Genomic DNA, 24,726 nt, shown 5'->3' with positions numbered 1-24,726 from the left:
TTGATGCCATCCCCAGCAAGTTGTTTTTTTTTGTTGAAAGCAATCCCAATGAAGTCTCAAAAGGGTCGACCTATTTAGGATCTGTTTTTCCCTGAAATCTTCCAGAAGCCTCCTAGATTGTTTGTGTCTTGCTGTGTTGCTCTTCCAGTGGATGTCAGGGAGGTTAAAGTGTCCCACAATAACCAGTCTCTGTGATTTTAAAGACTTTCTGGAATTGCTGAAATAGAGTTCATCTGCTTTCTTACCCCATGAGGTGATTTGTAACAAACTTTGACTGTGATGTTGCCATACAGACCTCTCCTTTAATCCTGACCCAAAAGCTCTTAACCAGCCTGCTGTCCTGTAGAACAGCATTTTTGAGTTCCAGCTGCTCCTTCAGGTAGAGGGCAATTCACCTGCTGGTCTTTCCTTCCTGGCTGTTTTAAAAAGCCTGTATCCATCTATGACAAAGCTCCAGTCACGTGAGCTATCCCACATGTCTCAGTTACTGTGGTATCATAGTTCTGTGTACAGGCATTTGCTGTAGTTCCCCTTTCCCATTTCAGTATGTTTTACCCTTGCTAAGGTCTCTCTTCCTCCCAGCAACCTGACCTGTGTATTTAACATGTCTGAATCTCTGTTTCCTCCCTTACCTGCAGACTATCACCATTCACTGACGGACCTCTCATTTAAAGTGCTTGTCACCAGATTTGATGGGGATGTTCCTTACCCACTTTGTCTAGAGGACTTAGCGGTCCTCATTTCTCAGGGGTATTTGTGGCCATAAAAATTAAAACATTGCCTGCAGTGCCAGTCGTGCAGCAAGTTGTTAACTTCTAGGATGTCTCCATAAGCCTTTTCCCATTCACATGAAAGAGCAAGGAGAAGAAACATCAGCTGGAGTCCCCTATCCTTCTTTGCATGTGGAGTTTTTTGATAGCTTTTGATTTGCTCCAGGTCTCCTTTGTTAATAGCATGGGGGGAGGGGGAGAAAAAGGCAATATTAGTAATAATAATAAGGGGTAGTAGTTTAGTAGTTAATAGTCCAAGGGTCAGAGGACCCTTGGCAATCTCTCTAATGTATGGAATCTGGCGAAACCTCCTTCACCAGCACGTCTTGCAGCAGATGTGTGTGTCTGCTCAGTAGAAGGGAATCTCCAACTAGTATTACCTGCCACTCCCTTGTATTTCTAGTACTTAGTTCAAACACAGCTACCTCTGACATCTGCCTTGAGATGTTTGCTGTTTTTGCCTGTCATTCAAATAATTCAAAGAAAAAAAAAGAGAAAGTGGAAAATAACTTTATATGCTCGTGTTCTTAAGGTAAGAAGGAGACTGTGGAACACATAATAAAAATGAGGTGTTGGGAGATACGCAGTAAGAAAGGAATTAAGATTTATGAAAAGTCTCTGAGACTTAGGAGGCTCAGACTGATGTTTGGGTATCTCTCATATCAGCTAATGTGTGCTGCAAGCTTCACATGCAGGAATGATTGTTGAGAGCTATCAGAAGGTTTATGTCCTTCATCCTCCACTGACACGTTTACATGCAGTCAATGTGTGTGAACATACTACTCACCCTTTGAGTTTCAATTTTTGTAACGATCTTCTATGTGAGATAAATTTTCAGCAGGTCACTTTAGGCTGTTGGGTTCTGCTTTTATTTGGCTTATGGTCACTATGTTGTTTCATATGCTTTGGATCAGAGAAATGAGTGCTGTAGTAGAAGCTCAGACTAAACTGTTCGCTATTTGTGGCTTTTAAAGCACTTTAAGTAAGCTGCCATGTGATCGGCAGAACTACAGGAGCCTAATTTCCTAGGAGTGTGTTTGTGAAATGTATTACTTCCAGGTTTTGACATTGTCCTTTCTCATTCCCAGTGTACTTGTTTCTTAGTGTTCTGCCATCTGAAGGAGAAACAGGTTGTCTAATGCCCACTTCGAAATTATACTCACGTGGAGTTGTCTGGTAACAAAGATGCTACAGATAATTGAAGAATCTAACACTTCTTAGTTACATCAGAACAAATGTATGACTTCAGGGACTTCTGGTTACACTGGACTGTTATTTCTCATTTTGTATTTGGGTGAAATTGTCAGAGATGAACAATTAGTGGTAGAAGAGGGAGAGAAATAAAACATTGATTCTACAAGTCCTGTTTGTTTAGAAAATTAGTCAAAAAAATCAACATATGAATACTCCTCTGTCCAGTTTGTTTTGGCTATGTTGTGCGTTTCATCAGGCATCACCTAAAAATCAAAGGTTTTATACTTTTTAGTAGTACAGATGTGTTGTAGCATCTCCAAAGTACGATTCTGTTAGCTAGTATCCACTGCAGAGGGGCAGATGTTGTTTTGTTCCTCTTACCTGAATTACTGATCACTTTCTGAAATCCTCAGCAGGTCCCCTTGCAGGGAGGGGGAAGCAATATATGTTCTCTGGTCATCTGTTTTGGAACTTCAAATGACAAAGTAACTGTTTTTGGAGATGCTGTCATAAAGCGGAAATACTGCCTCATTGATTAACTCTTCCTTCAGAACGAAAGCTTTTCATTTTCCAGGTTACAGATTTGAGGCTTTTAGGGAAGTAACATAATGTATTTCATCATCAGTCACAAACCTGTACTTGACATCCCATTTTGCTCCTTTAATATAGTAAAATGAAAATGCAGAAATGCAATTTGGAGATGAAATCGAGAATATTGTATTAGAGTGCCTTAATGAGGCAGTGGCGGGGAGGGGAACAGAAGAGTAGGGAAGTCACTGATGACCAGATCAGGAATTTGCATTCTTTGCTGCTGTGCTTTATGGAAACACAAATGTCCTCTGAATCTACATTTCCAGAGATGATGGTTAGTAGTAATACCATCTTTGTTTATGCAAAACTGACCAAACTTAAGGATTATACTGTAATATATGTCACTGCCAAATGACCATTTTAAGATATTTAAAGTGGCTAGTTTTACACGTGGAAATCTGAAAAGATACCTCAGAAGGAGATAGTATCTGTGGCAAGTCAACCAGTATTCACAGAGACCAGTATCGTTTAGGAGACAGTATTAATTCAACATAGTAGCAGCGAGTTCCTCAGATATGTCTACTGTGGTCAAAAAATAGGTGATACGAACCTGTTAGAATTGTCTTTGGAAAGATGTACATCGGTTGGTAAGAAACATTGCACCTAAATCTGTTTTGTACCTCAGACTGATGTTCCTTGCTTTTTTTCTGGAATTGAGGTATTACCATGCAAAGTTTACCATGAATAGCAGGAAGTGAAATAATCCTACCTAATTTGTAACTGTGTTTTTGTTATTAACAATTGCGAAGGTCTTTTCTTGGAGACTTTTGTCTGGAATTTAGTATGTCAGGTGCTTTCTATTTCTGATTTTTTTTTTTTCAAAAATATCTGTTAAAGATCCCTTTGTTTTGACATCAGGAAGAGAATCCAAAGACTTGATGCACAATTTTAGCAAGGTGGAAGGATAGCTGTTGCAGTCTGACCTACTGCAGAAATGCACTAGAGCTTCTCTACTATATGGAGGAGTGCAAGTTAGATAATAACTTGAGCTAGCATAGAAGTGCAAGTTAGAGCATAGATGCACTGTTTATAGTATTTTTTTTTTTATTTTATTTAACCTGAGGCAATGATTCTGCAGATCCATCAAAACAATCTATCATCTTCACACTGGCTACTCTTCTTGTGGCCTTGCAACTGTTGTGGCTGTGGTAACGTTTGTGTGACTGTCTAGCTATAATGGGCAGCAACCTACATACATAAAATGACTGGAAATCTGAGCTTGGTACCCAGTAAGGTGGACAAAACAGTGGATGTACAAATGCCTAACCTGTTTCTATAACAAGTAAACGAAGCTTTCCACTTCTGATCTTGATGTACAGGCCTATACACTTGATGAGGGAAGCCTATGTTTATTGTAACAAAAGAGGAATCTTCCTTCAGGCCTTTTGAGTAAGTCTGTGTCACTGTATAGGTTCTTTTTTAGGGTTGAATTGAGGAAAATTTTGGAAACGTGTTTGGAAACACGTTTTGCTTAGAGGTATGCCAATAAGGAGTACGGTCTCTCTCTGAGGAGTAAAACAAGAAGAGTTTTTAGATTTGTTTGTCCTTTCATTGAGACTTTTGGAAAGGATTTGTTTGTTCACTCCCTGTAGATAGAACAGCCCTTATACCCCAAGGTAGAGTAACTTTACTTGTTCTAACCCAAGACTTCACAAAAATCCTGTCCATCCTGGCAGACTTCATCACTGTTCCATGGTCTCATTTTACCAGTGAGGGAGGGAGTAGTGGTAGGGTGATTTTCTAATAACTTGAAAAACCTGCTGCAGAAAGTTTTTATTTATTTAGTTTCATATGGGACTTGGATTGTACAAAAAAATTCTATGGTTTGAAAGATACAACTACCTGTTGGATATGATTCTAAATGAATAGTACACGACTTTGCTTTGTGTTCAGTAACATACTGCACAGGATCTCTTAAATGGTGACAAGTCTGGCTAATGACATGGTTTCTATACAGGAAAAGTAGATGATGGATTTTAATATATACCAATATGTAATAGAACACTTACAGTGAAAACTACATGTGAAGTGGTTTTAAAACAAGAATATATTTTTATAGGTCTAACAAGAAGCTTAAGCATAACTTCCACTGACCAATCAATGTTTGAAAAAGCACAAGGAGAGAAAGTTACGTTGCCGTGTACTTTTGTACTCTCAGAAGAAGATGAAGGCCCGCTAGATATTGAATGGGTGTTGATACCAGCAGATAATCAAAAGAAGGAACAAATAGTAAGTAGACACTTTTTTGGACAGTGTTAATTCAGTCGTTCGAGTACATCAATGTATGAACTTTATTACTGACTTCTTAAACTTCTACCTTTACAGGTTTTGGGGTTCTTGTGATCTTAAATTACTTTGAAGCATCAGCCATATGAAATACAGTGGAAATTTTGGAATATCAGATTAAGTGTGAAATGAGAAGAAATTTCTTACTATAAACTTGTTTTCTAAAGGAGAACTCTAAAATTAAAAATGCTTCAATTACAGAAAACACACTATGCTTTTATACCTGCATTATTTTCCTGATTGAAAGCTGTTTTATGGGAATTTGATTTTAAACATATTGACTCTTCATTAGTTATGAACTCTTTCCTTTATTCAGAAGCCTTATCAAAAAGATTATTCCTTTAGTAGAGAGGTTTGATAGAATGAAGAATAGAGAAATTTTAGACTGTTTTCTTTCAGTTAAAGTCAACTCTGACATGCTGCTACTTGAGCAGCTGTTTGGTTGGAGTGTTCATTGTAGTACTGTGCGTGATATTTTGAAGATTGAGATATTTGGCTATGTCATGCCTCTGGGATTATTTAAAACAGTAGAAAGAAACTGTCAATCTGAAGATACCAAATTATTTTGAATGTTTAAATGCCAAGTGGATTTCTGAATCTTATTTCTTTTTTTTTGGTAGATAATTATGTATGCCGTAGACAGGATTTATAATCATTATTATGCTGCTATGAATGAGCGGATGCAGTTTACTAATCCGGATCCCAGATCTGGTGATGGTTCATTGGATATACTGAATTTAAAGTCATCAGACACTGGCACGTACCAGTGCAAAGTGAAGAAGGCTCCTGGAGTTCAAAGCCAAAAAATACAGTTGACTGTACTTGGTAAGATAATGTTTTTCTTGAATTTTCAGTGACACTTTTTATGTGTTTATTCCATCATATATTTAATATATAAAATGAAAACTTCTGTCAGGCAAAGTCAAACTGAATATGTGATGATGCATCCACTGTTGAGACTTTGCAAGGGGGTTAACTTTGTTCTGTTCTGGGGGATGAAGGGAATAATATTCGGAATAATGAGCATTAAAAAAAATTCTATACATGGCTTGTATTTTGTAGAAAATCTTCCCACGCGTAGAAGTGGTTTGTTGCACAAGCTTTGTGTTTAGCAAAATTGACTCACCTACTAGAACACAACTAGTAAGCATTTTTATTGTGACTATTAGTAATTCAATAATACTTTGTTTTTTAGTAAAGCCAGCAAGGACTAAATGTTCCATTGAAGGATCACACGAGATTGGAAAAGATGTTATCTTGAAATGTGCATCACAAGAAGGATCCCCACTTTTGTCTTATGACTGGAGAAGAGTATCTGGCACACAGGAACTTCCTGCCACTTCCATGCTGAGTACTGTCAAACTTCACTTATTATTCTAAAATACTTTAAGATTGCATTTGTGTTTTTGGCTTATCTTGACTGTGAGCATCCCATGCTTAATTTTAGTATCAAGCAGTCAAAATAAGTGTCGCTTCTACCTTCTCACTGGATAATAAAACTGACTTTGAAACAAGTTGGGGGGTGTTTTGGTGGTGTTTTTTGGATTGGTTGTGTGGTTTTTTAAAAATTCTTAGTGGGAAATGTTTCAGGCTTTAAGTTGAGATTCTTACCATTAGGCTGCAGAATCATGCTCATCTGTGTATGAGTGTGTGAGTTCTCTTTCTTGGTGATGTTGGGTGCGTTTGTGCTCAGGTGAGCAGTGGGGAAGAGTGAGACCAGAGTTTAGACTGGTGGTTAGAGCTGCCTTTAGGGAAGTGGAGATAAGCTTAAACTGAACTGAGATCTTCACTTTCTGATCAAGTGACAGAACTTAAGTTCTTTAAGAAGTCTTTAGAAGAAAAGCTCTCCTGAGTAAGAAGAGGTAAACCTTCTCTTCTCCTTTACAAGAGCTGACATCCAGGAGAGAGTTATACCTTATGAATTTTGACTAATGGATCACAAATTATTATAGTGGTGGTGTATTGGATTTTTATTGTAAGAATGTAATTGTAGAAGGTTAATTTGTGATTTTGACTTCATGAAAGTTATTTCAGAATATTTTTTTTTAAAGTACTGCTCAGTACCAATATTTTTTGACCTTTTTTATAGTTATGAAAACTTTGATGGTGCGTTTTCCTTGCAGATGAAGCAAGTTAAGAATCAGCTTACAAATAAGCATATTTTAACTCAGGTTGTGCAGGACATATAGGACAAAGTGGTATCATGTGTCTAAAAGTAGCCAAAGTGATTTGCTAGGTGAGAGGGAGTTAAGAACTTCTGTGGTTCTGTGGGTCTTCTATCCTCCCTTAACTGATGCCTTAGAAAATTCAGGTATGGTTTCAGTTTAATTGATTTAAAGCAAAAAAAAACCCCCAAAACCAACCCACAACATTGACTTCTGTGAACTTCTCCAGTCTTCTTTAAACTTCTGTTGTTGATTAGAACCTCTAAGATCTTAGAAAGCAGGTATCTCAAAACCAGCTACATATGACAAACCTTGTACTGTTTTTTGTTTTGACCTTGCCTCCTGGTAGTGCTGTTTGATCTCTTCTTTATTGTTTTGGCAGTGAACAGTTGATCACTAGTGTCCTTCTCTGTAACAACCAAGATCTTAAGCTGTTGTTACTCCCCTTTCTTCACATCCCAGCTTTGTCTCGTGGTAACAAAAAAAATCATTTGACAGTACCAGTGCTGGACAAGAATGACTGAGGAAGTACGCAAAAGGGGCATGTAACTCAGTAAAACAATGTTTGCTTTGGGCTTCAGGTTTGGGGACACTGAACTTGTTCTCAAGAATCTAGATGCTACCTAACTTGTTCTTCAGCAGGAAGAGCAAAGTACCTGTGTGGTGCTTTGTTCCTTTGATGTAGTGTCTTGCAGTGCTGGTGACAAATCTGTTAGCAATTAAAGCATGCCAACCATTTGAAGTTCATATAGGAGAATCTCACAAAGGTAGTTGTCAATGGCTTTAGAAGCCCTGGGGAAATAAGTACTCTTTTTGTTTTCACTGATTTACATCTCCTACTCTGTCAGCATAGCTAGACTTAATTGGTGACCCATTGGAGTGCAGCGTTTAGGTTGGTTAGACCTCATGTAGAGCATGGGTTCTGCAGGCATCTAGGCTGGTTGTACAGAATCAGTTTAGACAGAGAGAAGAGAAGGAGGTACTTCTGGGATGCAGTTAATCTTCTGTATTTTAGAATTCTATGTTAGGATGAGAGAACTTCCTACTTTAAGCATCTGTTCCTTTCAGTTGACAGAGCAATTAGTCTGTAGGCTTAATAAAGTAAAATGCTGAGGAATAAATTTCTAACGAGGTAGAAGGCTTTTACAAATAATATTTTGCAGCGCAATAGACTTTTGGGGTATTTTTAACACTGCATTTTCAGTTAAGATCTCTCATCTATGTGCTGTATTAATAATTCTGTAGTATTGAATATGAAATTAAACTTTGGAAAACTGTAAACCTTTACCTTTTGTTGTTTGTAGATAAAAATACAGGGGAACTTCTCTTGAAAAATGCCTCTCAAGACTATTCTGGTACATACAGTTGTGTGGCCTCAAACAGAGTTGGCACGGATGAATGTTCTGTTCAGCTGAATGTCACCCCTCGTAAGTGTTTGCTGTGTAACGGTCACATAGTGTTTTGTGTATTAAAACTGAATAATCTTGTTTTTCTAAACTCCGAAAAGGTTAAAAAACCAACCCTGTTGTGTAACTGATGGTTTCCACTTCAAGTCTTTACTTCCCCAAATGTTGCTTTTTATGCAGAAAGTTGTAACTCTTATTATTTTAAATGCATGTGATTGAAGCATACCCTCTGTGATTCAGTGATATACTCTTAACCTGGATCATGTGAAAACATACTGGTTTTAACGTTGAGAGAAAAGAAGTTGGTCATATAAATTTGATACTTAACAAACAGTATTGTTATTTATCTATTCTAGCTATAAATACAGCTGGTATAATTGCTGGAGCTATTATAGGAACTCTGCTGGGTCTTTTTGTACTGGCTTTTCTCATCTTCTGTTGCTGTAAGAAACATAGAGAGAAGAAATATGAGAAAGAAGTACACCACGAAATCAGGTAACACCATACCTCTACCTTCTGAGCAGTATTTGAGGATTAACTTTTAAATGTTTATTTCTGCAAGTAAGATTCTTAACAGTTGAGACTTCTGTCTTAATCTGGAACGCTTATTAATGTACTAACAGCTTGTCAGAGAACTTTTTGTTTTGAATATGGTATAGTCATGTCTAATTTCAGTAAAGATTTTAAAGGCAATGAATACTTGATTTTTTTTTTGTTTTTTTTTTTAGCTTAAACTAATATGTGAGTCTCTTGGCTACTGTCTCAGAATAGAAAGAAGCAATCTGAAAATTTGTTTTGTAAGCTCCCACATAGCAATAGTGACTGACTCGTGTTCTGCAACTGTTTTTTGTTTATTTCAGAGAAGATGTTCCACCTCCAAAAAGTCGCAGTTCAACAGCCCGCAGCTACATAGGCAGCAATCGTTCTTCTCTGGGTTCAATGTCTCCCTCAAATATGGAAGGATATACCAAAACTCCATATAGCCAAGTCCCAAGTGAAGACTTTGAACGCGCTCCTGGTCAAAACCCAACCTTTGCATCTTCAAAGGTAGCTGCACCTAATTTAAGTAGAATGGGAGCTGTTCCAGTGATGATTCCGGCACAAAGCAAAGATGGGTCCATAGTATAAAATATTACTAATTTAAATGCTCTTTTTAAAGTGTTCGTTGTAAGTATTAGAGAAATTACCATGTCCATCCCTCATTTAAATAATGGCATGCAACTTTCCTTGAAGAAAATTAACAAGTTAGTTTGAAAAGCCATGAATTCTTTTAATTTGAAACTTATGAGTATATGATAGTTGAACTATTTGATAAAAGCATTGAAGTTCCTAAATAAATATCAGACACTGAAGGTATTTGGACCTCTGATAGGTTGCTGAAGAGACACTGTCAGCTGATGTGCCGTTCTGAATATGTAACAGCGAGACACAAGTGAGAAGTAACAAAAGCATTTCATATGTAGGCCATGAAGTTTCTCAGAGTTCCTGAAACTTTATCCTCAATTTTGGAATAGCAGAAGTATTTTAGCTTGGCCACTCTCTGGTTGTAGAAGGCTGAAATACTGAGGATGACTTTGAATTCTGTTCAGACTCCGAATATTTATGCAGTTCTTTAACCTGGTAATGTTTGTTTGGAGCACTTCTTGAGCTCTTATTTCAGGGGCTGCCAGTTATTGGATTGGTTCACTTAATTTAATGAATCTATTCTGAATTTAAAATTTCTGTGAGTAGAAACGTGACAGAAGACCTTGCAAGCTCTTTGAAACATAAATTTTTCTGTAATAACTAGTTTTAGTTATGTCAGATAACAAGAGGTCCTATTGGGTTGTTGGTAATGGTATCTAAGCTTTGAAAGCTATAGATCCAACTTTTGCTGTCACAGGAAGAACGAATATGCATCTCTAGACATATACAGGTCTTAAGTTAATTTTACCATGTATTTTCCAAAGCCTGTTTAGATTCTAAGGCAGTGCTCTTACTTATTTCCAAACCAGTTACCTAGAAGCTCCATGGGGTTTTAATGAAAGCTGTCAAATAACTGGTATTTGCTATCTGTCCTCTTGCTCTAACATCACTTTGGAAAAATCTTTTCCCATATACACGTAAGCAGTTGTTATCCTTTAGTTAAGATGCTAATGTCTTTCTGTATGAATTTGCAAGTTTAAAGCTCCTTTCTTCTTGCTTCTTCAATAGCCCTAAATATTCTTATTAACAGACATTTAGACTTTTAAGAGCAAGAGTTTCATGCAACCAGAATCTGAGAGGAAATAGTTATCCAGAATTGTTGATACAAATCTCATGTTTAAAGACTAAAACCCTTTATTCCCGGTTTTGCAAACTTAAACTCATCCTGTGCTGGGGGGTGGGGAGGGGAAGTCCCTTCAGCTTGTTCTAGCTACAGATGTTAAAAACTGCAAGGTATTTTGAAAAACTCTACAGGCAATTAGTATGTGGCACTGATGTTGAAGGAAATCTCTGAATAGCCTGCTGAAAGATGTAGGATTATTTGTATGTAGCAAGAGTGTGAGGAAAAAAATATTTCCCCAAACTTCTAGGTTTAGTGCCTGCTTTTTTGTAGCTGCTTATAGATCTGTGATAAATTCTTTGGCTTACTACTAAATGTTTGTCCTATCTGTAGTTAGGTGCACAATTTTTGGCTAGCGCTACTGATGTAAAGAACATACCCTTCATACTGAATTTAGAAACTTGAATGGCTATTAAGTATTCTAGACTTAGTTTTACACATTTGGGACTTTTTTATATTGTAAACTGATACTGTTAGAGACCAGGTTTTTTTATCTTTCATGTGTGCCTTTTCAATAAACTTTATCTGATTGTAACTTCTGATTTTATAAAATTTCTGGTGCCTAAATTTACTGCTTGGACAGGTGCTTAGATGATGGTACAGTTCTTAAAACATGACACTGTGAGCTGATTTCTTGATTCTTGTGTACTATTCATATCTCTTCATGCCTATTTTTGGATGTGACTTCAGTGGCTCTCTCTGTATTGTTCTGTATTTCAAAATGTCAGTTACTCCTTCAGCTGCTAATTATCATCTAAGTGTTTATATTCCTGAAAACTGTTCAGTTGTTGTACCAGTGTGATGGATGATTGACTTTTACTTGTGTGGTAAATAATAGGTTTAGTAACTGTGCCAAACACATGCTTATGAAGAACAATAGCTGAGGAGACGACATCTTGCATCCAATTATTGTGATAGAAGAGACTTCCGAGATTTTAATCATACACTGATTGTTTACGTTGAAACTAAGGCCTTCCTTAATTAAAAGGGTATAGTTATTTTGAATACAAGTTGAGTACAAAACTAAACTGAATCACAGACTGAGAGATAGCTATAAACCTAAGCAACAAGGCAACAAACCTACTGAATTTGGCTCTTAGCCATCTGTGGACATATGTGAGATCAGATGTGTGGTTTAGTTTTTTGTTTGTTTGCTTTTGGGTTTTGTTTTTGGTTGGTTGTGTTCTGTTTGTTTGGTTTGGGTTTTTTTTTGGTTTGGCCTGAGACCCTGTGCTTTCAGTCAGGTAAGCCCTAGGACACTGCAGAACAGAAACTTATCTCACTTAAGCATACAGAGCAGAGTTTACGCATGCTTAATGCTCTGTCAGTTTGTACAAAATAATAAATGGACAGAACAACAGAAGGACAGCGTGACGTGCCCTCAGAGCCTAGCTGTTAGGCTTAGCAGCCTTGACAGTGTCTGTCTATTTATGTAATTGCATGGAAAAAAAAGAAATGGAATCTGACATAGTCCTTATCTGAAATAAAGAACCTCTGACTTGGGGTAAGCTTTGCCTCAAGTTGGTATCATCGTGCCGTTTTCGATGGATCCAAGACTACTATGAAAATATAACACTGCTATTATGAATTATTTCTTTAGTCAACAGATTGTTCACTTACACTGAATTGTGATCCTCAAAAGCAGCTGCTATAGTTTAGCAAAGACTTGTAGCTGTGTAGATGAACTGTTTAAACACGTGAGGTGTCTGATCTTGCAGATAATTCTGCTAACAGAACTCTTCTAGGAAGTAATGGCAGCTGATATACCAGTTAGAAGGTGGCATTTTAAATGTCTAATTTTATTAAAAAAAAAAAAAAAAAGGGGGGTGGGTGGGGTGGTACCATTATGTAAATACTCTCAGTGAACTCAAGATCCCTCTAGTTAACGTCATGACTGTAAACTTGCCTGTTGAGGACTACTATATATAGAAGAACCACCTCCATTTTAGCATGGTGTGAATAAAGTGTTAGACTTGTAATACTGTAGAGGTTATGTAACACTTGTCCATACATTACAAGCGTTTTCATAAACTTTCTAAAATGGATATTTAAAGATATTTGTGTGAAACTTCCTTACCTAAAAATGAATACTTCTTCCAAAACTGTGTAGTGCCCAGAACTGCCTTGTTGGAGGGGTAAGAAATGACTTTTGAAAGAAATGTACAATGCATACATCTTTCTCAACTGATAGTCGCATTCATGTTAGATGTATGCTTCCTGCTTAATAGTGCAAGTAAGACTTCTTAATTGCAAGTTTTTCTGTAATGCTGAATATTGTATATTACTGCTTTCCATGATAGGCTTTTGGGTTTGTTCTTAACAGTGTATATTCTGGATCACTTTAGATCTTTGTTCCAGTCTAAAGACATAATACTTATTGTCACTTAAACCCTGTTTTATACACTTGATAGGTGCTTTATGGGACCTTTCGGTTATTGGTCCTCTAGCATTGAGGCACAGCTCAATTGAAATTGGAGCAATAATATTTCCTGGAATCCAAAATGTTATGATGTTATGTTATGCTTCTCATGCATAAAGCATGGACTTTGAATATTAATATGAATTTCAGTATGACATTTTATATCCACACTTTTGGGGGAATGGTATTTTAAAATACAAGTATTGTGAGTGAATTTGTAAAAACAAAATCCAAAATTTTAAAATGCTGTAGTTCTGTGACAGACTTGTGTACTTTTTGAAATAAAACTGTTGGAGAAAACAGTAGTCTGTCTTTATTTTAAAGCAGAACTTGTGTATAGCTTCAGCTTTCTCTTTAAGCAGTTGGAAATGAACTAATAAATATGGCTGTGTATACCATGCTGGCATTTATGATTTTATATTTTGTTTTTGCTCCCCCCCCATTAATGTCTAAGGGAAGTAAAACTTCAGATATTTTAAAACATGCACTTATTTGTCGCTTCCAATTGAAGATACATAGATGTAGTGATCAATTTTAAAAACACACCAGAGCGATCTCAACAGTTAATCTGAAACAGAAGGCTGGAAAGGAACTGTATATTAAATGTCATCCCTCTTTATCTTAGATAGAACTGAAAATTCCTGAAACTGATAAGTTCTTGTCTTTTAAAATTCAGACAAGCAGGTTTACAGCACTCAAAGCATGTTGGTAAAATGCCTGGTTTTATATTGTCAGTTAACGTGCATCTTTTTTTGATTCAAGTGAAGTTGACTTGGGATACTCCCCAGCCCTTGGCCTTTCAAACCAACTGATTGCTGTCCTTGTAATTTTACCTAAGATTAATGCAATTTCTCCAGTGTTGTCTTGGGCACATGTTTAGTTTTAGGAAACAAAGTCTGGCATGGGCTCTGTTTGCATTAATGGCGTGTTTTATGTTTCTATCGTTGGAGGCCTAATTAGCTTACATTTGTTCATAACATATGCATATCTTCGTATGTAAATATGTATCTGCGCTATGCCCGATGTTTCAGTCACTTCTTTGTGCATTGCATATTAAAAAAACCCTGTCTGATACATGTGTGCACAAGCGTATGAAGTTAAGTAGAATAACGATGAAAAAACCTTTAGGATTTTTTCTGTTTCAGATTAAGATTTGTGCTTAAATACAAAAGGAAACCTCATAAAAAATGAAGGTTCACATTTGTCTCTATTTGTAGAGCTCTGAGAAATGTTTCTACACCCTTCTAATGTTAATGTTGGGACATAAGTTCAAGACTTCTGTCCTTTCCTAAGGTTGCAGTTTTGTCACAGATGGCACTCGCATGTCTCAGCTGCTCCAGGTCATTCATTTAGAGATGAGATGATTGTGAGTCAGAGAAACTCAAGTCCCTCCAGCTTGTCTGTGGGAGCTCCAGCAAAGCAGATAGCGTTTTCCCAAGAGTTCCCTGGAAGAATAGAGGGCACTCATCATGTGGCAGTTCCACAAAACCTTTGTGGTCCTGACATACGTATTAGACAATGCCTTGGATATAGTTTTTTAAAAGGTCTGTCTTTCTGGGTATTTTTCTCTGAACATCTTAGAGTGACTGCTTACTATTTCACATCTACTTCTCAGATGGAGAAGCTTGAGTTCTTTCAAGCTCTATGATAATGTTGATGGGCAATTAATTGTTAGACTGTTTTAGAAAACAGTTAATGCCAGTGACTTAGCCTTGCTTTCTTGTGTGTAAAATCCATAAAACAAACCCAAAAGAGCTTGTGAAGGTAACATCTGATCAAGGAGCAAAAGCAAGAGTAGAGTGAAAGAAGCTATGAACGTTGCCTACCTTTCCAGATCTCTAAAATTACCTTTCACCTGTGGGATGACTGTAGGTGATTGCTCACAGCATGAAGGCTTGCATCTTAATATAAAAATATGTGTACTTGAGTTATGAAGATTCTGTTGCTTTTTTAACTTGCTTCAGGCTTTTTGCCGAATGGTACAGGCTCAGCTGTCAGGAGAAGAATGTGAGCCTTTAATAAAATAACCACTCTGGCAGGAAAATGGCCCGGAAGATTGCACTGTCCCTGTTTCACACTTACATTCAAAGCCAAGTTTCTGAAAATAGGGATCCTCTAAGGACCCTTTGATTTTCACATTGTTGTAAGTCAATGTCAGTGTCACCCTCCTAAGTTGGAGTTTTGAAGTCTTCAACATTCAGATGTTGAGTACTGGCTACGGTTCTTTGAATATGCAAAGTCAATAGCATTTAGCAGCAGCAGCTGCTAGCTGGGTCAATTGTAGCATATTATTCAGGGAACATTAAGAAGGTTGTGCAACTCCTGTACAGGAACCTTGTATGATGTCAGGATTGCTAGATGGCGGGAGGGGAGTAGCGTTATAAAGAAGTTGAGCGTGTTGGTTACACAACTTGATTATGTAACAATTTAAAAACATGGCAATACTAGAAGAGACATTAACATCTGAAAGCACATCACTTTTACCTTCAGTAATCTAATTTTTTCTTCGGGGGAAAAACCTGTGGAGGCAGTATGTCTGCTGGGAAGCGCAGAAAGCTGTGTGATGCAGTGACAGTTGTCCCATTTCTCAAGGCTGTGAGCTGCAGGCAGGCAGGATGAAAATTGGGTGCTGTACCTGAAGGGTACTGGGCTCTTTCCCCAGCGTACTTTTCCTAATTGCAATATGGGGAGAGGAAAGCAGTGAAGTCTGATCAGTTTGTGGGGAATTTTGTAGGAAAGACCTGAATTCTGGAAACACAAATGGGCCTGTCCAACTTCTGGAAGCCTTTCCCTACTCTGGTTTCCAGCAGCGTCTGATTCAGGGCTTTTCAGATAATCTGCAAAACCTTTCTGCATTTAGAGTTGCTTATATAGCCAGCATATCGTCATTGCTTAATTTGCAGGGTCTTGCACTCTCATGAAGTAACTTCTGTATGTGATGGTTTTGGTTATGTTCTAACAATACTGTATAAAGAAACAAACTGTAGAGTGAAGTCTCCTGAACACCCCCCACAGGGCAAACAGTGACAGCACAGCTTCATGGTGCTCTGGGCCCAAACAAACATCTCCAGGGCTGCAGTGGTCTCTGAGGTTAGGTAGCAACTCATTCAGAATGTGGTATCAAGGAGTAGTAAATCAGATGGTAAAGAGCTCTAGAAGTAATTTAATCTACTACCATTGGTGTAATAATTTCCAGTTATGTCAGTTTTGCAAATTATGTTTTGTGTGAATAGGAAAACTGCGACTTTGTTCCTTGCGGCCAGTTACTGCTGTACAAATGAAGTAACGCCTTTTCATAGCTTATGATTTGGTCTGTTCCATGATTTGTAAGCGAAACTATTCTCCCATACGGGAATCTGAATCTCCTTATCTCATATCACTTGGTAATACTTTACTTGTCAAACAGCAATCAGGATTAGTCAAATTTCACAGAAGTAAAAGTGTGCAGCAGAGCATCTGTTCTCGGTGTTTAAGGTCTCCGATTGCAACCAGCAGCAGCACCAGCTCACAGCATCTCTCACTAGTTGTCTGAATGGGTGGTAGTTCTGAGAAAATAGTTGCTGAAGTCAAAGCACTTGTGCTGCCCCTTACCTGGCTGTATGAGATCACAATAAAATTGTTACTTAAGATTTACATGTACTAGTAGGATAGCTCAGGTGGGAGGGATACTGCTACCCTTAGACCAGAAATAGAGACATCTGGTGGTAATACATAAAGCTACTGAATTGCTTGTGACTGCTAAAGACTACAACTCTAGGGCACAGCTGGTGGTTTGTGGAACATGTCAAAAAGCTTATGTTGTGGCTGCCAGCACCGAACTTCTTATCCGGATAAATAAAATGCCCTTCTATGTCACTTCCATTCCTGTAACTGTCAAGAGCAGAAACAGTTCATCTAAGCTGTAAGAGCTGTAAAATACAAAAGAAACCTTGTGATTACTGTATCTTTCACTGTTTCTTGTTGTCACTCAAGAAAAATTATAACTTACTGGAAGGGCACAGCTTCAAATGACCTGTTTGGTCTTGCCCCGGTTTAGTCCTTGTATTCTGTAATTCAATATGGAATTGCTTAAGAATTGCAGTGTCTTTTTCTCTCACTTCAGACTTGGGTTGTGGTTTGGGTGATCTGTTTATGTAACCTATTTAATTTAATTACCTTGTATACCTACTTACGATGAGAAAATTCACTGTGTTTAAAACACAGAACTTTAAAAAAAAAAAAAATGCCATGGTACTCCCGTATGGTCTCCAGCCCATTGGGGGGGGGGGGGGGGGGGGGGGGGGACACAAAAAAAAAACCACAAAACCAACATTTTATGGCTAAATAAGAGCGCTTTCTATTGGAACAAAGTAATTACATGTTGTATTTGGGAATATGGAACACCCTCTCTCTGCTGACCCTTGGGCAGCCTGCATCTCTTCCTCTCTGCAGCTAAACACGACCTTATGGCTTTGCTGGTGCTTTGCAGTGACTTGCTAAGAAATGTTATGTTTCCCAGCAGAAAGCAAAATAACCTTCTTAGGTGCTGGAAGCTTATTTTCTTATTGCTTACTCAGGAACAGAGTTTAGGTAAGAAAAGGGTTATTGTAATCTGCATTAGTTAAGGCATTTTGTTTTTTCTATATAAGCTCTGACAAAGAGCTGTAAACTACAGAGATCATTAAAGGAAACGTACAGCTGAGGCATGGATGTAGTTCTTGGTAGGTTTTAACAGTTGTGGTGAGAAACTCTATTTTACCTTTATACATGCTGTATTTCTACACCAGAAATACGTACTTTTACATGCCTTTTATTTAACAACAACAACAAAAAAAGTGTAACTGAAGCCTGATTGACTAGTATGGACCAGAGCTTAGAGTTAGGAAAATAGACATTTTAATGACTCAGACTGAAGTTAAGGTCACCAATGATGTTTCTTCATTTGCAGCTCATTCAGGAAAAAGAAATTCCTCAGACGCATTATAATCATATCTGTTGGTTTACTTTTAGGAGTAAGACAATGAAAATTGTGATCCCTGTATAGATAATGTACAGTTCTGATCATGCTAGACTTGCATACGTGAAAGGCATTGAAGTTTTAAAAGTCAATTACACGTTTTTAAAATCAAGGGCATGTTGCTACTTGGAAGTATATTAGGTGTATTATTTAAATATATATGTGTATCAGTGTGATTTTTATTATTTTTTAATAGTGCATGAACTGGGTGGGCAGGCAGGAATCTCAGACAACCCACTAAAATCCTTTATTCCTAGATGAAAGAGCTGGAAGGAGTGTTAAAGCCTTTATGCTCAACAGTACTTTCTGTTGCCTACATTAGCGTAATTTCCACGCCTCTGGTGTTACCTGGGCAAGCTAGGGTTTTAATCAGTGCTCTTAGTGGGGTATCCAACTGACAGTGAAAATTGTGTCATTATATTACACATATGAATTTTATTCTGACAACACCCCGTGACTGTGCCAACCATATTAAATAGTAACTTGCTGCTGGCTTTATGCTTTGAACATGGCGGGGGAATTGCTGAACGTGCAAGGAGGCTTAGGACATCCTTAATGCTCGACATAGCTAACAAGCTCATTCACCTGCAATAATAATAAAAGAATTCCAAGGCAAGGGAACCTGATTAACGAAGTGGAGGATTAGGGCTGATGTCCTGGCTTTGTCATGACTAGCCATGTGGGTGGGGTTTTTTTGGGTGTTTGGGTTTTTTTGGTGGTGGGGTTTTTTTAACTTTTTTTTTTTAACGTTGACATCTTCCTTGGCTTCCACATCTGTTAGAATGGAGATAGTTCTGTTGACTTTTAGGGACTGGAGTTTCCCATCACACCGATCTTTTTTTTAAAGTTATCCTTGATTAAGCTTTTCAGTCTTCACTAGCTGCCCCTCCAGTGCTTATTTTCACGTCTTTCATAATCACATACAATTTTCAAATGTATGTATTTAAAGATAATTACCTTGGTTAGAACATTTGTGGCTGTCTCTGTCTCCTGCTATTTGTTGGTTTTAATTCTGTCCTGACAATAGTCACCCTTGCAGTACTTCTAACGCTGCCTGGGTATTTTTGAGTTGTAGTAAGAGGGCAGATCCCATCAGGCAGCTTCCTGAGGGTGAAAGACCCCTCAAAGCCCATTGCCAGTGCAAAGGGAAATGTGTTTCCTCCCAAGGCTTTGTCAGAGATCCCTGCTTCGATGCCTGCTTGGCATCACCTCGGGAGAAGGCAGCTTCTCCCTCTTTCTGCTCTATAGTAGGTAGAAGAGCATATTCCTCTGGGCTGGTGTCCCTCCTCACTCAGCTGGGTGACTTGACACTCCCTCACCACCCTTTTCCTGCTGCTCACTTAGTAGCGTGTTGGAAAGTATTCTCAGGATAAGGCAGTTCATCCTATTTATTTTGCAAATACAGAACCAAGATGTGTTGATCGTTACTGATATTGGAGGTATCTAGCTGTGTATACTTATACTGCCAGGCTGAGATACCTAGAGACATAAAGCTCCTTGTCGTCATTGCCTTGGCCCTGTCCGCAACAAATTACTCCTTGTGTTTGCCTTTTTATACCACTTTCCTCTGCCTACAGCTTCCCACTGACATTGGTGGCCGACCTTCCTCTTTCTATTACACGCCGCCTTTTTTTCTGATTGCTGGATTTATTTCACTACTGAAGCAGGATGGATTTTTAGAAGGTTTTTCTCTTTTCTGAGTATAGTACGTTGATATTGAACACGCTTTTGTGGAGGGTCATTCCTTTTACTGATCTTTTCTGTCATAGTTTTTGTTCCTAACCAGTTTCACTCATTTGTGGCGTAAGCATTAGGCACTTAAAATATATGGTGTATTTAGTTTAATTTTAGTCTGGCCCCTGTTTTTCTAGTTTAAATTTAATAAGGTTATGATTGCAAGTACCTGGGCAGACAGCAGTTTCTCATTAATTGATGTTTTTCCTTGCAACATTCAGAAGAGTTACCACATCTTGTTTGTAAGTTACAACACTAGTGGGTGGATTTTTTTTTTTTCCTTGTTTGCTTTATCGCAGCTGGGTGAATAGCTTCTAGCTGCATGCTAGGGTTCACTTGCCAGGCTGCGTTTTTCTTTACCTTTTTTTTTTTTAGTTCTTTTTTTTGGTAGGGATTTGCTTAGATAAGAAGGAAAGAAAATCAAGACTGAAAGTATCAGGACAGTGCAGGCAAAGGAGAACAGATTACGTTGTATTTGTTCCCTTTTGCCCTTGTAGCTCAGTTAAGCATCAGGTTTTTAAAAACTTTCGCTTTTCCAAACAACTGGGGGATCAAAAGCTCTCACTCCAGCCCAGCTCTTCTGTGTGTGCCATAGAGCAAATTGTTTTCTTCATAAGCAGGCTGTGTTAGTTGTCTCATGACTGGTTTGTGAAAGGGAGCAAACAGGATGTGCTTGATGGAGAGACATTGTTACATGAGCCCCTACTCACATGCCAAAAATGTTTATAAATCTAGCTATTCTCGTAGACAAGGCAGGCATGTAAGAGCTCTGTTTCTTCAGGCTTTTCCAATAGAGTGGCCTAGGATGAACTGTGGGGGGGGCAGCTTAATCTCTGTTTAGAAGGCATATGTTTACGAACTCTTAACTAGTTATCTGTTCGAGAGCTATTAACGCAAGAGGTCAGATATAGGCATGTTGTGTTAGCTGTGGTGCAAAGACAGGAATACAGACAGAAAGGACGCTTCTTGCCTCAGTGTTCAGTCCCAATTAATATGCCTCTTACAGAGTATCAGCTAATTTGATCAAATACAATTTCAGGCTGATAGTAGGGTTCTTGTTCCTGTCATAATAGACCTGAGGATAAATGTATTAGCTTAGGGTGGAAAACAAGTTCCAAGAAGAAAAAAAATGCTGCCCAAATCTTTCAAAAAGGAGAAAATGTTAGGTAAATGATCCTGAAAATACACTTTTACACTGTTACATTCCTTAAAAGAATAAGTATATAAACAATAGCCAGAATGAAGATGTAAAACAGGTTCTCATGCTAGATAACAGCCTTAAATAGAAAGAAGGCAAATGTAGTGATATAATGCCAAGCAGTACTTGGTACTGATTTGAGTTACGCTTCCAAGCAAAGTTTTGTGAAGGTACTCGATTATTTTTACTGCCATGTGCAACTGGAAGATTTTGTGTGATGTGTGATTGTAATTGCAATGTGACAGCGTGCAAGGAAGAAAGTGAGATGTTACAAGGTAACCTGAGTCAGTTTTTTTAAATTACTGGTCTTACGGAGAAACTGTTGTGGCATTGAGGCATGTTTTAAAAATCTGCGAGGACTGGTATAATAATACAAAAGCCTGTAATAAGCTGAAATGGTGGAGTAAGAAAATGAGGTGTTTACAGTAAACGCAATATATCCATATATATTTGTGCATTATTAATTAAGAAGAGGAGTTTTCTGTTAGAATATCATGTTTGGAAGATTAATTGGTGACTGTCAGCAGAGTCTGAGTACAGGCAGCATATAGAAAAGGCAGTTTTGCAGCATGGAGCGATAGCAAAAATGCTTAGTTATCACTTTTCTTACAATATCAGTCTTGGAAAATCAAGTCAAAGAATACACAGCTGATAAAGAACTCTAACTGGAACAAAGAATTACATTTTACCATCTTTGTGCAAAAAAGTATCCCCAGAAAAAAATCAATGAAATTATTTAAGGAACTAGAACTGACTTCTAAGGAAATGGTGAAACAACTGAGTATGCAGGCTGGGATGAGTCACTGGATTCTTTGAGAAAACTGAGTGTTATAGCAGTAAACAACAAAAATTTGTGGTTCTTTGAAATTCAAGTTACTGGTATGAAACTGAGGAGAGAGACATCTAAGCAGACTTGGACAGATACTTTAAAAATTGATGGCAGTAGGTATGCCGCTGACAAATGGAGTCAACTTGCTACACCACTGTGCTGTCTTTCCCCAAGACACTGGTATAAACCCTACTCTGAATGACCATAACTTGGGTGGTGATTGGAATCGTGCATTTATTTACTGTATATTACAGTATCTAGCCTCTTGTTAATATAGATTAATGATATTCTTTCTTTTTATAGCATGACATCGCACACAAGATTGGTGACATAACAGTGGTATAAACATGAAGAAACAGGCATCATTTTTTGCATGACTTTCAAGTGTGGTGAAACTGAAGTACATTATGAGATGAAGTGCTGTTTTTTTACTTGATCTGACTTTAGATTCAAGATTGTTAAGTAGGCTGTACTCAGTTTTGTAAGTACCAAATTTTTTCTTTTATGTGTTTTTAATGCAAAGTTTACAAAGTGACTACCAACATTTTTCTTGCTAGTTCTGTATTTTGAAAAGCGTGCACAATGCCTCCTCTGCTCCACCACCACAGAGATTCAAAAGCTTGTGAGGTTAAAAAAAAAAATCAGCTCAGGTAGTAGAAAATATAGCCTTAATCAGTGGGGCGTTGAGAGAGATTGTAATCTGAAATAGAGTAGTTTTGGTTTTCCCCAGCTTTCTGGTCTGCTGATTTGATAGGAAGTGTATCATCTATTCAATGCTGCAGTTGATACCAACGAGGTCTTACAACCTGTGTGTGAAAAGCGCTGTATGTTAAGATTGTATATATTTTATAACACTTAATAAAAGGTACTTGAACAACACAGTTAACACATGCTTCAGCATAATCTGTTAATGCAGGTGGTGTGGTAATTCATGTCTGTGCACTGCCTCGTTCCTTCTGCTCCCCAATTTACCCTGCAGAAGACCAGAGGGAAGAAGAACGTGCTCTTTAAACCAGGCTAATTATGGGGTCCTTGTTGCCTCCTGCGATGTGGAGACTTTGGGTATCAACTTCATAATGAAAATATTAATCTACCTAACCGTGTAAGGATGAAACCACTGTAGAATGATCCCGTGGATGGGAGCGTAGTAATTAATTTTCGGAGCCTGGTACCCTGCTGGTACTCAGGCATTTTTGATAACGTGTTGTCTGTCACAGTCCACATAAATCAGAGCACACTGAAGGACACCCCAGCATTTAAGAAGTAACAGTGAGCATGTACATACTTAAACCTGTCTTTGATCAGCTACATCTTCCTGTGCTCTTGAGAAATACTGGGTGTATGTGCATGTGCTGGTTTTTTACTACTGTAAATACGTGGATACTAATTTAAACCTTAATCCAGTGGTATCTGTTATGCTGTGGTCTGAAGGCAACCCTATAATCCATTGGTGAAGCTGGTGGTTTTAATGCTGAAAAAATATAATTTATTAAATCATTTCTGCTTCTGTTGTTGAGAGGAGCACAGCTAATTCTAAAATAAACTCAAACTCAGATGCTTTTAACCAAAAGATCCATATAATTGGTTTTATCACTGCACATGGAAAACCAAGTAAAACCATCTAAGAAAACAGTAATAACTTCATGAGAAAAATGACAGGAGGGTTTTTAAATTTCACAGGTTTAAGTAGCCAATTTAAAAAAAAATCCAAATTTAAGGTCAGTATTATAATTACAGGAAAAAAAAAAAAGATACTTTGCCTTTAAGAAGCACTTGTTTTTATGCCAAAACATTACATTCCTCATTCTCTCCTTTGACTCCATGCTGCCTAAACTTGCCTGTGAGTGAATCTGGCAAATAATCAGGGTAAAATTCTGTTGGGATCGGTGTGAAAGTTGCCTGGTCAAGAAGCAGCAACTGCCTCTTTAGTGTATGTTCCATAAGGTAGTGATTTATAGATATAACTTATTTTTTTTGCTACGGTGTGCTTCATAAAAGGCGAATAAGTGTCCTCTTTCCCCCTCCCCTCAATGATCATCATTATCTAAGTGCTTCGTTGCTGGTGTTCTAGGGAAGGAGGAGAAAGGTAGGGATTACCGTGCAAGGGTATAGTGTTGTTTAAAAACTGAGTTTTGTAAAGAATGTTCTTAAAGGAATAAGTGAAATAAACTATGTTTTGTACTCAAATTCCTACATAAATTAACTTTTAATATGTATACATTTTAGGGAAAGAAGTAGTGTGTAACAAATACTGTCATTGAAGCTAAATGTGTGTCCATTTCGCAAGAAATTTCCATTTAGTTTTTCTTCAGGGAGCTAATAGCTGCACAACTGCTTTGTCATCTGTCAAATGAGTTGCTTGGCTAATCCACATGTTCTTACCAAATAGCCAGATATTGAGTCTTTTGAAAGGTACTGTGTGTTGGGTATTTAGTCCAGACCCCATGAGGTCACCAATTCAGTGTTGTTAACTTTATGTTGCTGTGGTGTAAGCAGGGTACGAGTTCGCAAGCTTGTGTGATACCACACACAAACTCTGAAGATTGAATCTGACTCTGTCTGCTTTCTGCCACCTTTCTCAGAAATGGATGATCTAATAATGAAGCCTGGAGGTCATGCCTGTATAGATTATTGTGACCAGGTGGCTGTTTAGGACTGATTGTAGATGTCAGGAGGCATTTTTACTTGGTTATAAATGAACTTTTCAACTGTTTATCCTTTGTATCTAATAGGCAGAGTAGCTTGGTCTTGCATGGTCAATGGGTGGAAAACACCCTGGCTCTCGTCCCAGCACTATTAAATGAGAAGAAATGGTGCATTTCACATACCTCAG

General features: G+C 37.8%; 1 protein-coding gene across 2 annotated transcripts in view; it reads left to right on the top strand.

Annotated features, from left to right (window-relative positions):
- CXADR (CXADR cell adhesion molecule) overlaps positions 1 to 22,779 on the top strand; it is a 37,658-nt gene extending 14,879 nt beyond the window's left edge. The window contains exons 2-8 of one of the 2 annotated variants that reach the window (XM_075101732.1): positions 4,615 to 4,784; positions 5,462 to 5,666; positions 6,037 to 6,192; positions 8,311 to 8,433; positions 8,769 to 8,907; positions 9,273 to 9,459; positions 22,197 to 22,779. In XM_075101732.1, coding sequence (XP_074957833.1) covers positions 4,615 to 4,784; positions 5,462 to 5,666; positions 6,037 to 6,192; positions 8,311 to 8,433; positions 8,769 to 8,907; positions 9,273 to 9,459; positions 22,197 to 22,238 — 1,022 coding nt within the window. In that variant the 3' untranslated portion in view covers positions 22,239 to 22,779. Of the gene's footprint in view, positions 1 to 4,614; positions 4,785 to 5,461; positions 5,667 to 6,036; positions 6,193 to 8,310; positions 8,434 to 8,768; positions 8,908 to 9,272; positions 13,535 to 22,196 lie in introns of those variants that run through there. The other variant, XM_075101722.1, reaches the window with a different exon arrangement.
- Positions 22,780 to 24,726: the final 1,947 nt, after the last annotated feature.

Source organism: Phalacrocorax aristotelis, chromosome 1 (genome assembly GCF_949628215.1).
Source record: "Phalacrocorax aristotelis chromosome 1, bGulAri2.1, whole genome shotgun sequence".
NCBI classification, from domain to species: domain Eukaryota; kingdom Metazoa; phylum Chordata; class Aves; order Suliformes; family Phalacrocoracidae; genus Phalacrocorax; species Phalacrocorax aristotelis.
The sequence above is the reverse complement of the archived record's forward strand: the minus strand, read 5'-3'. Positions and strand labels throughout refer to the sequence as shown.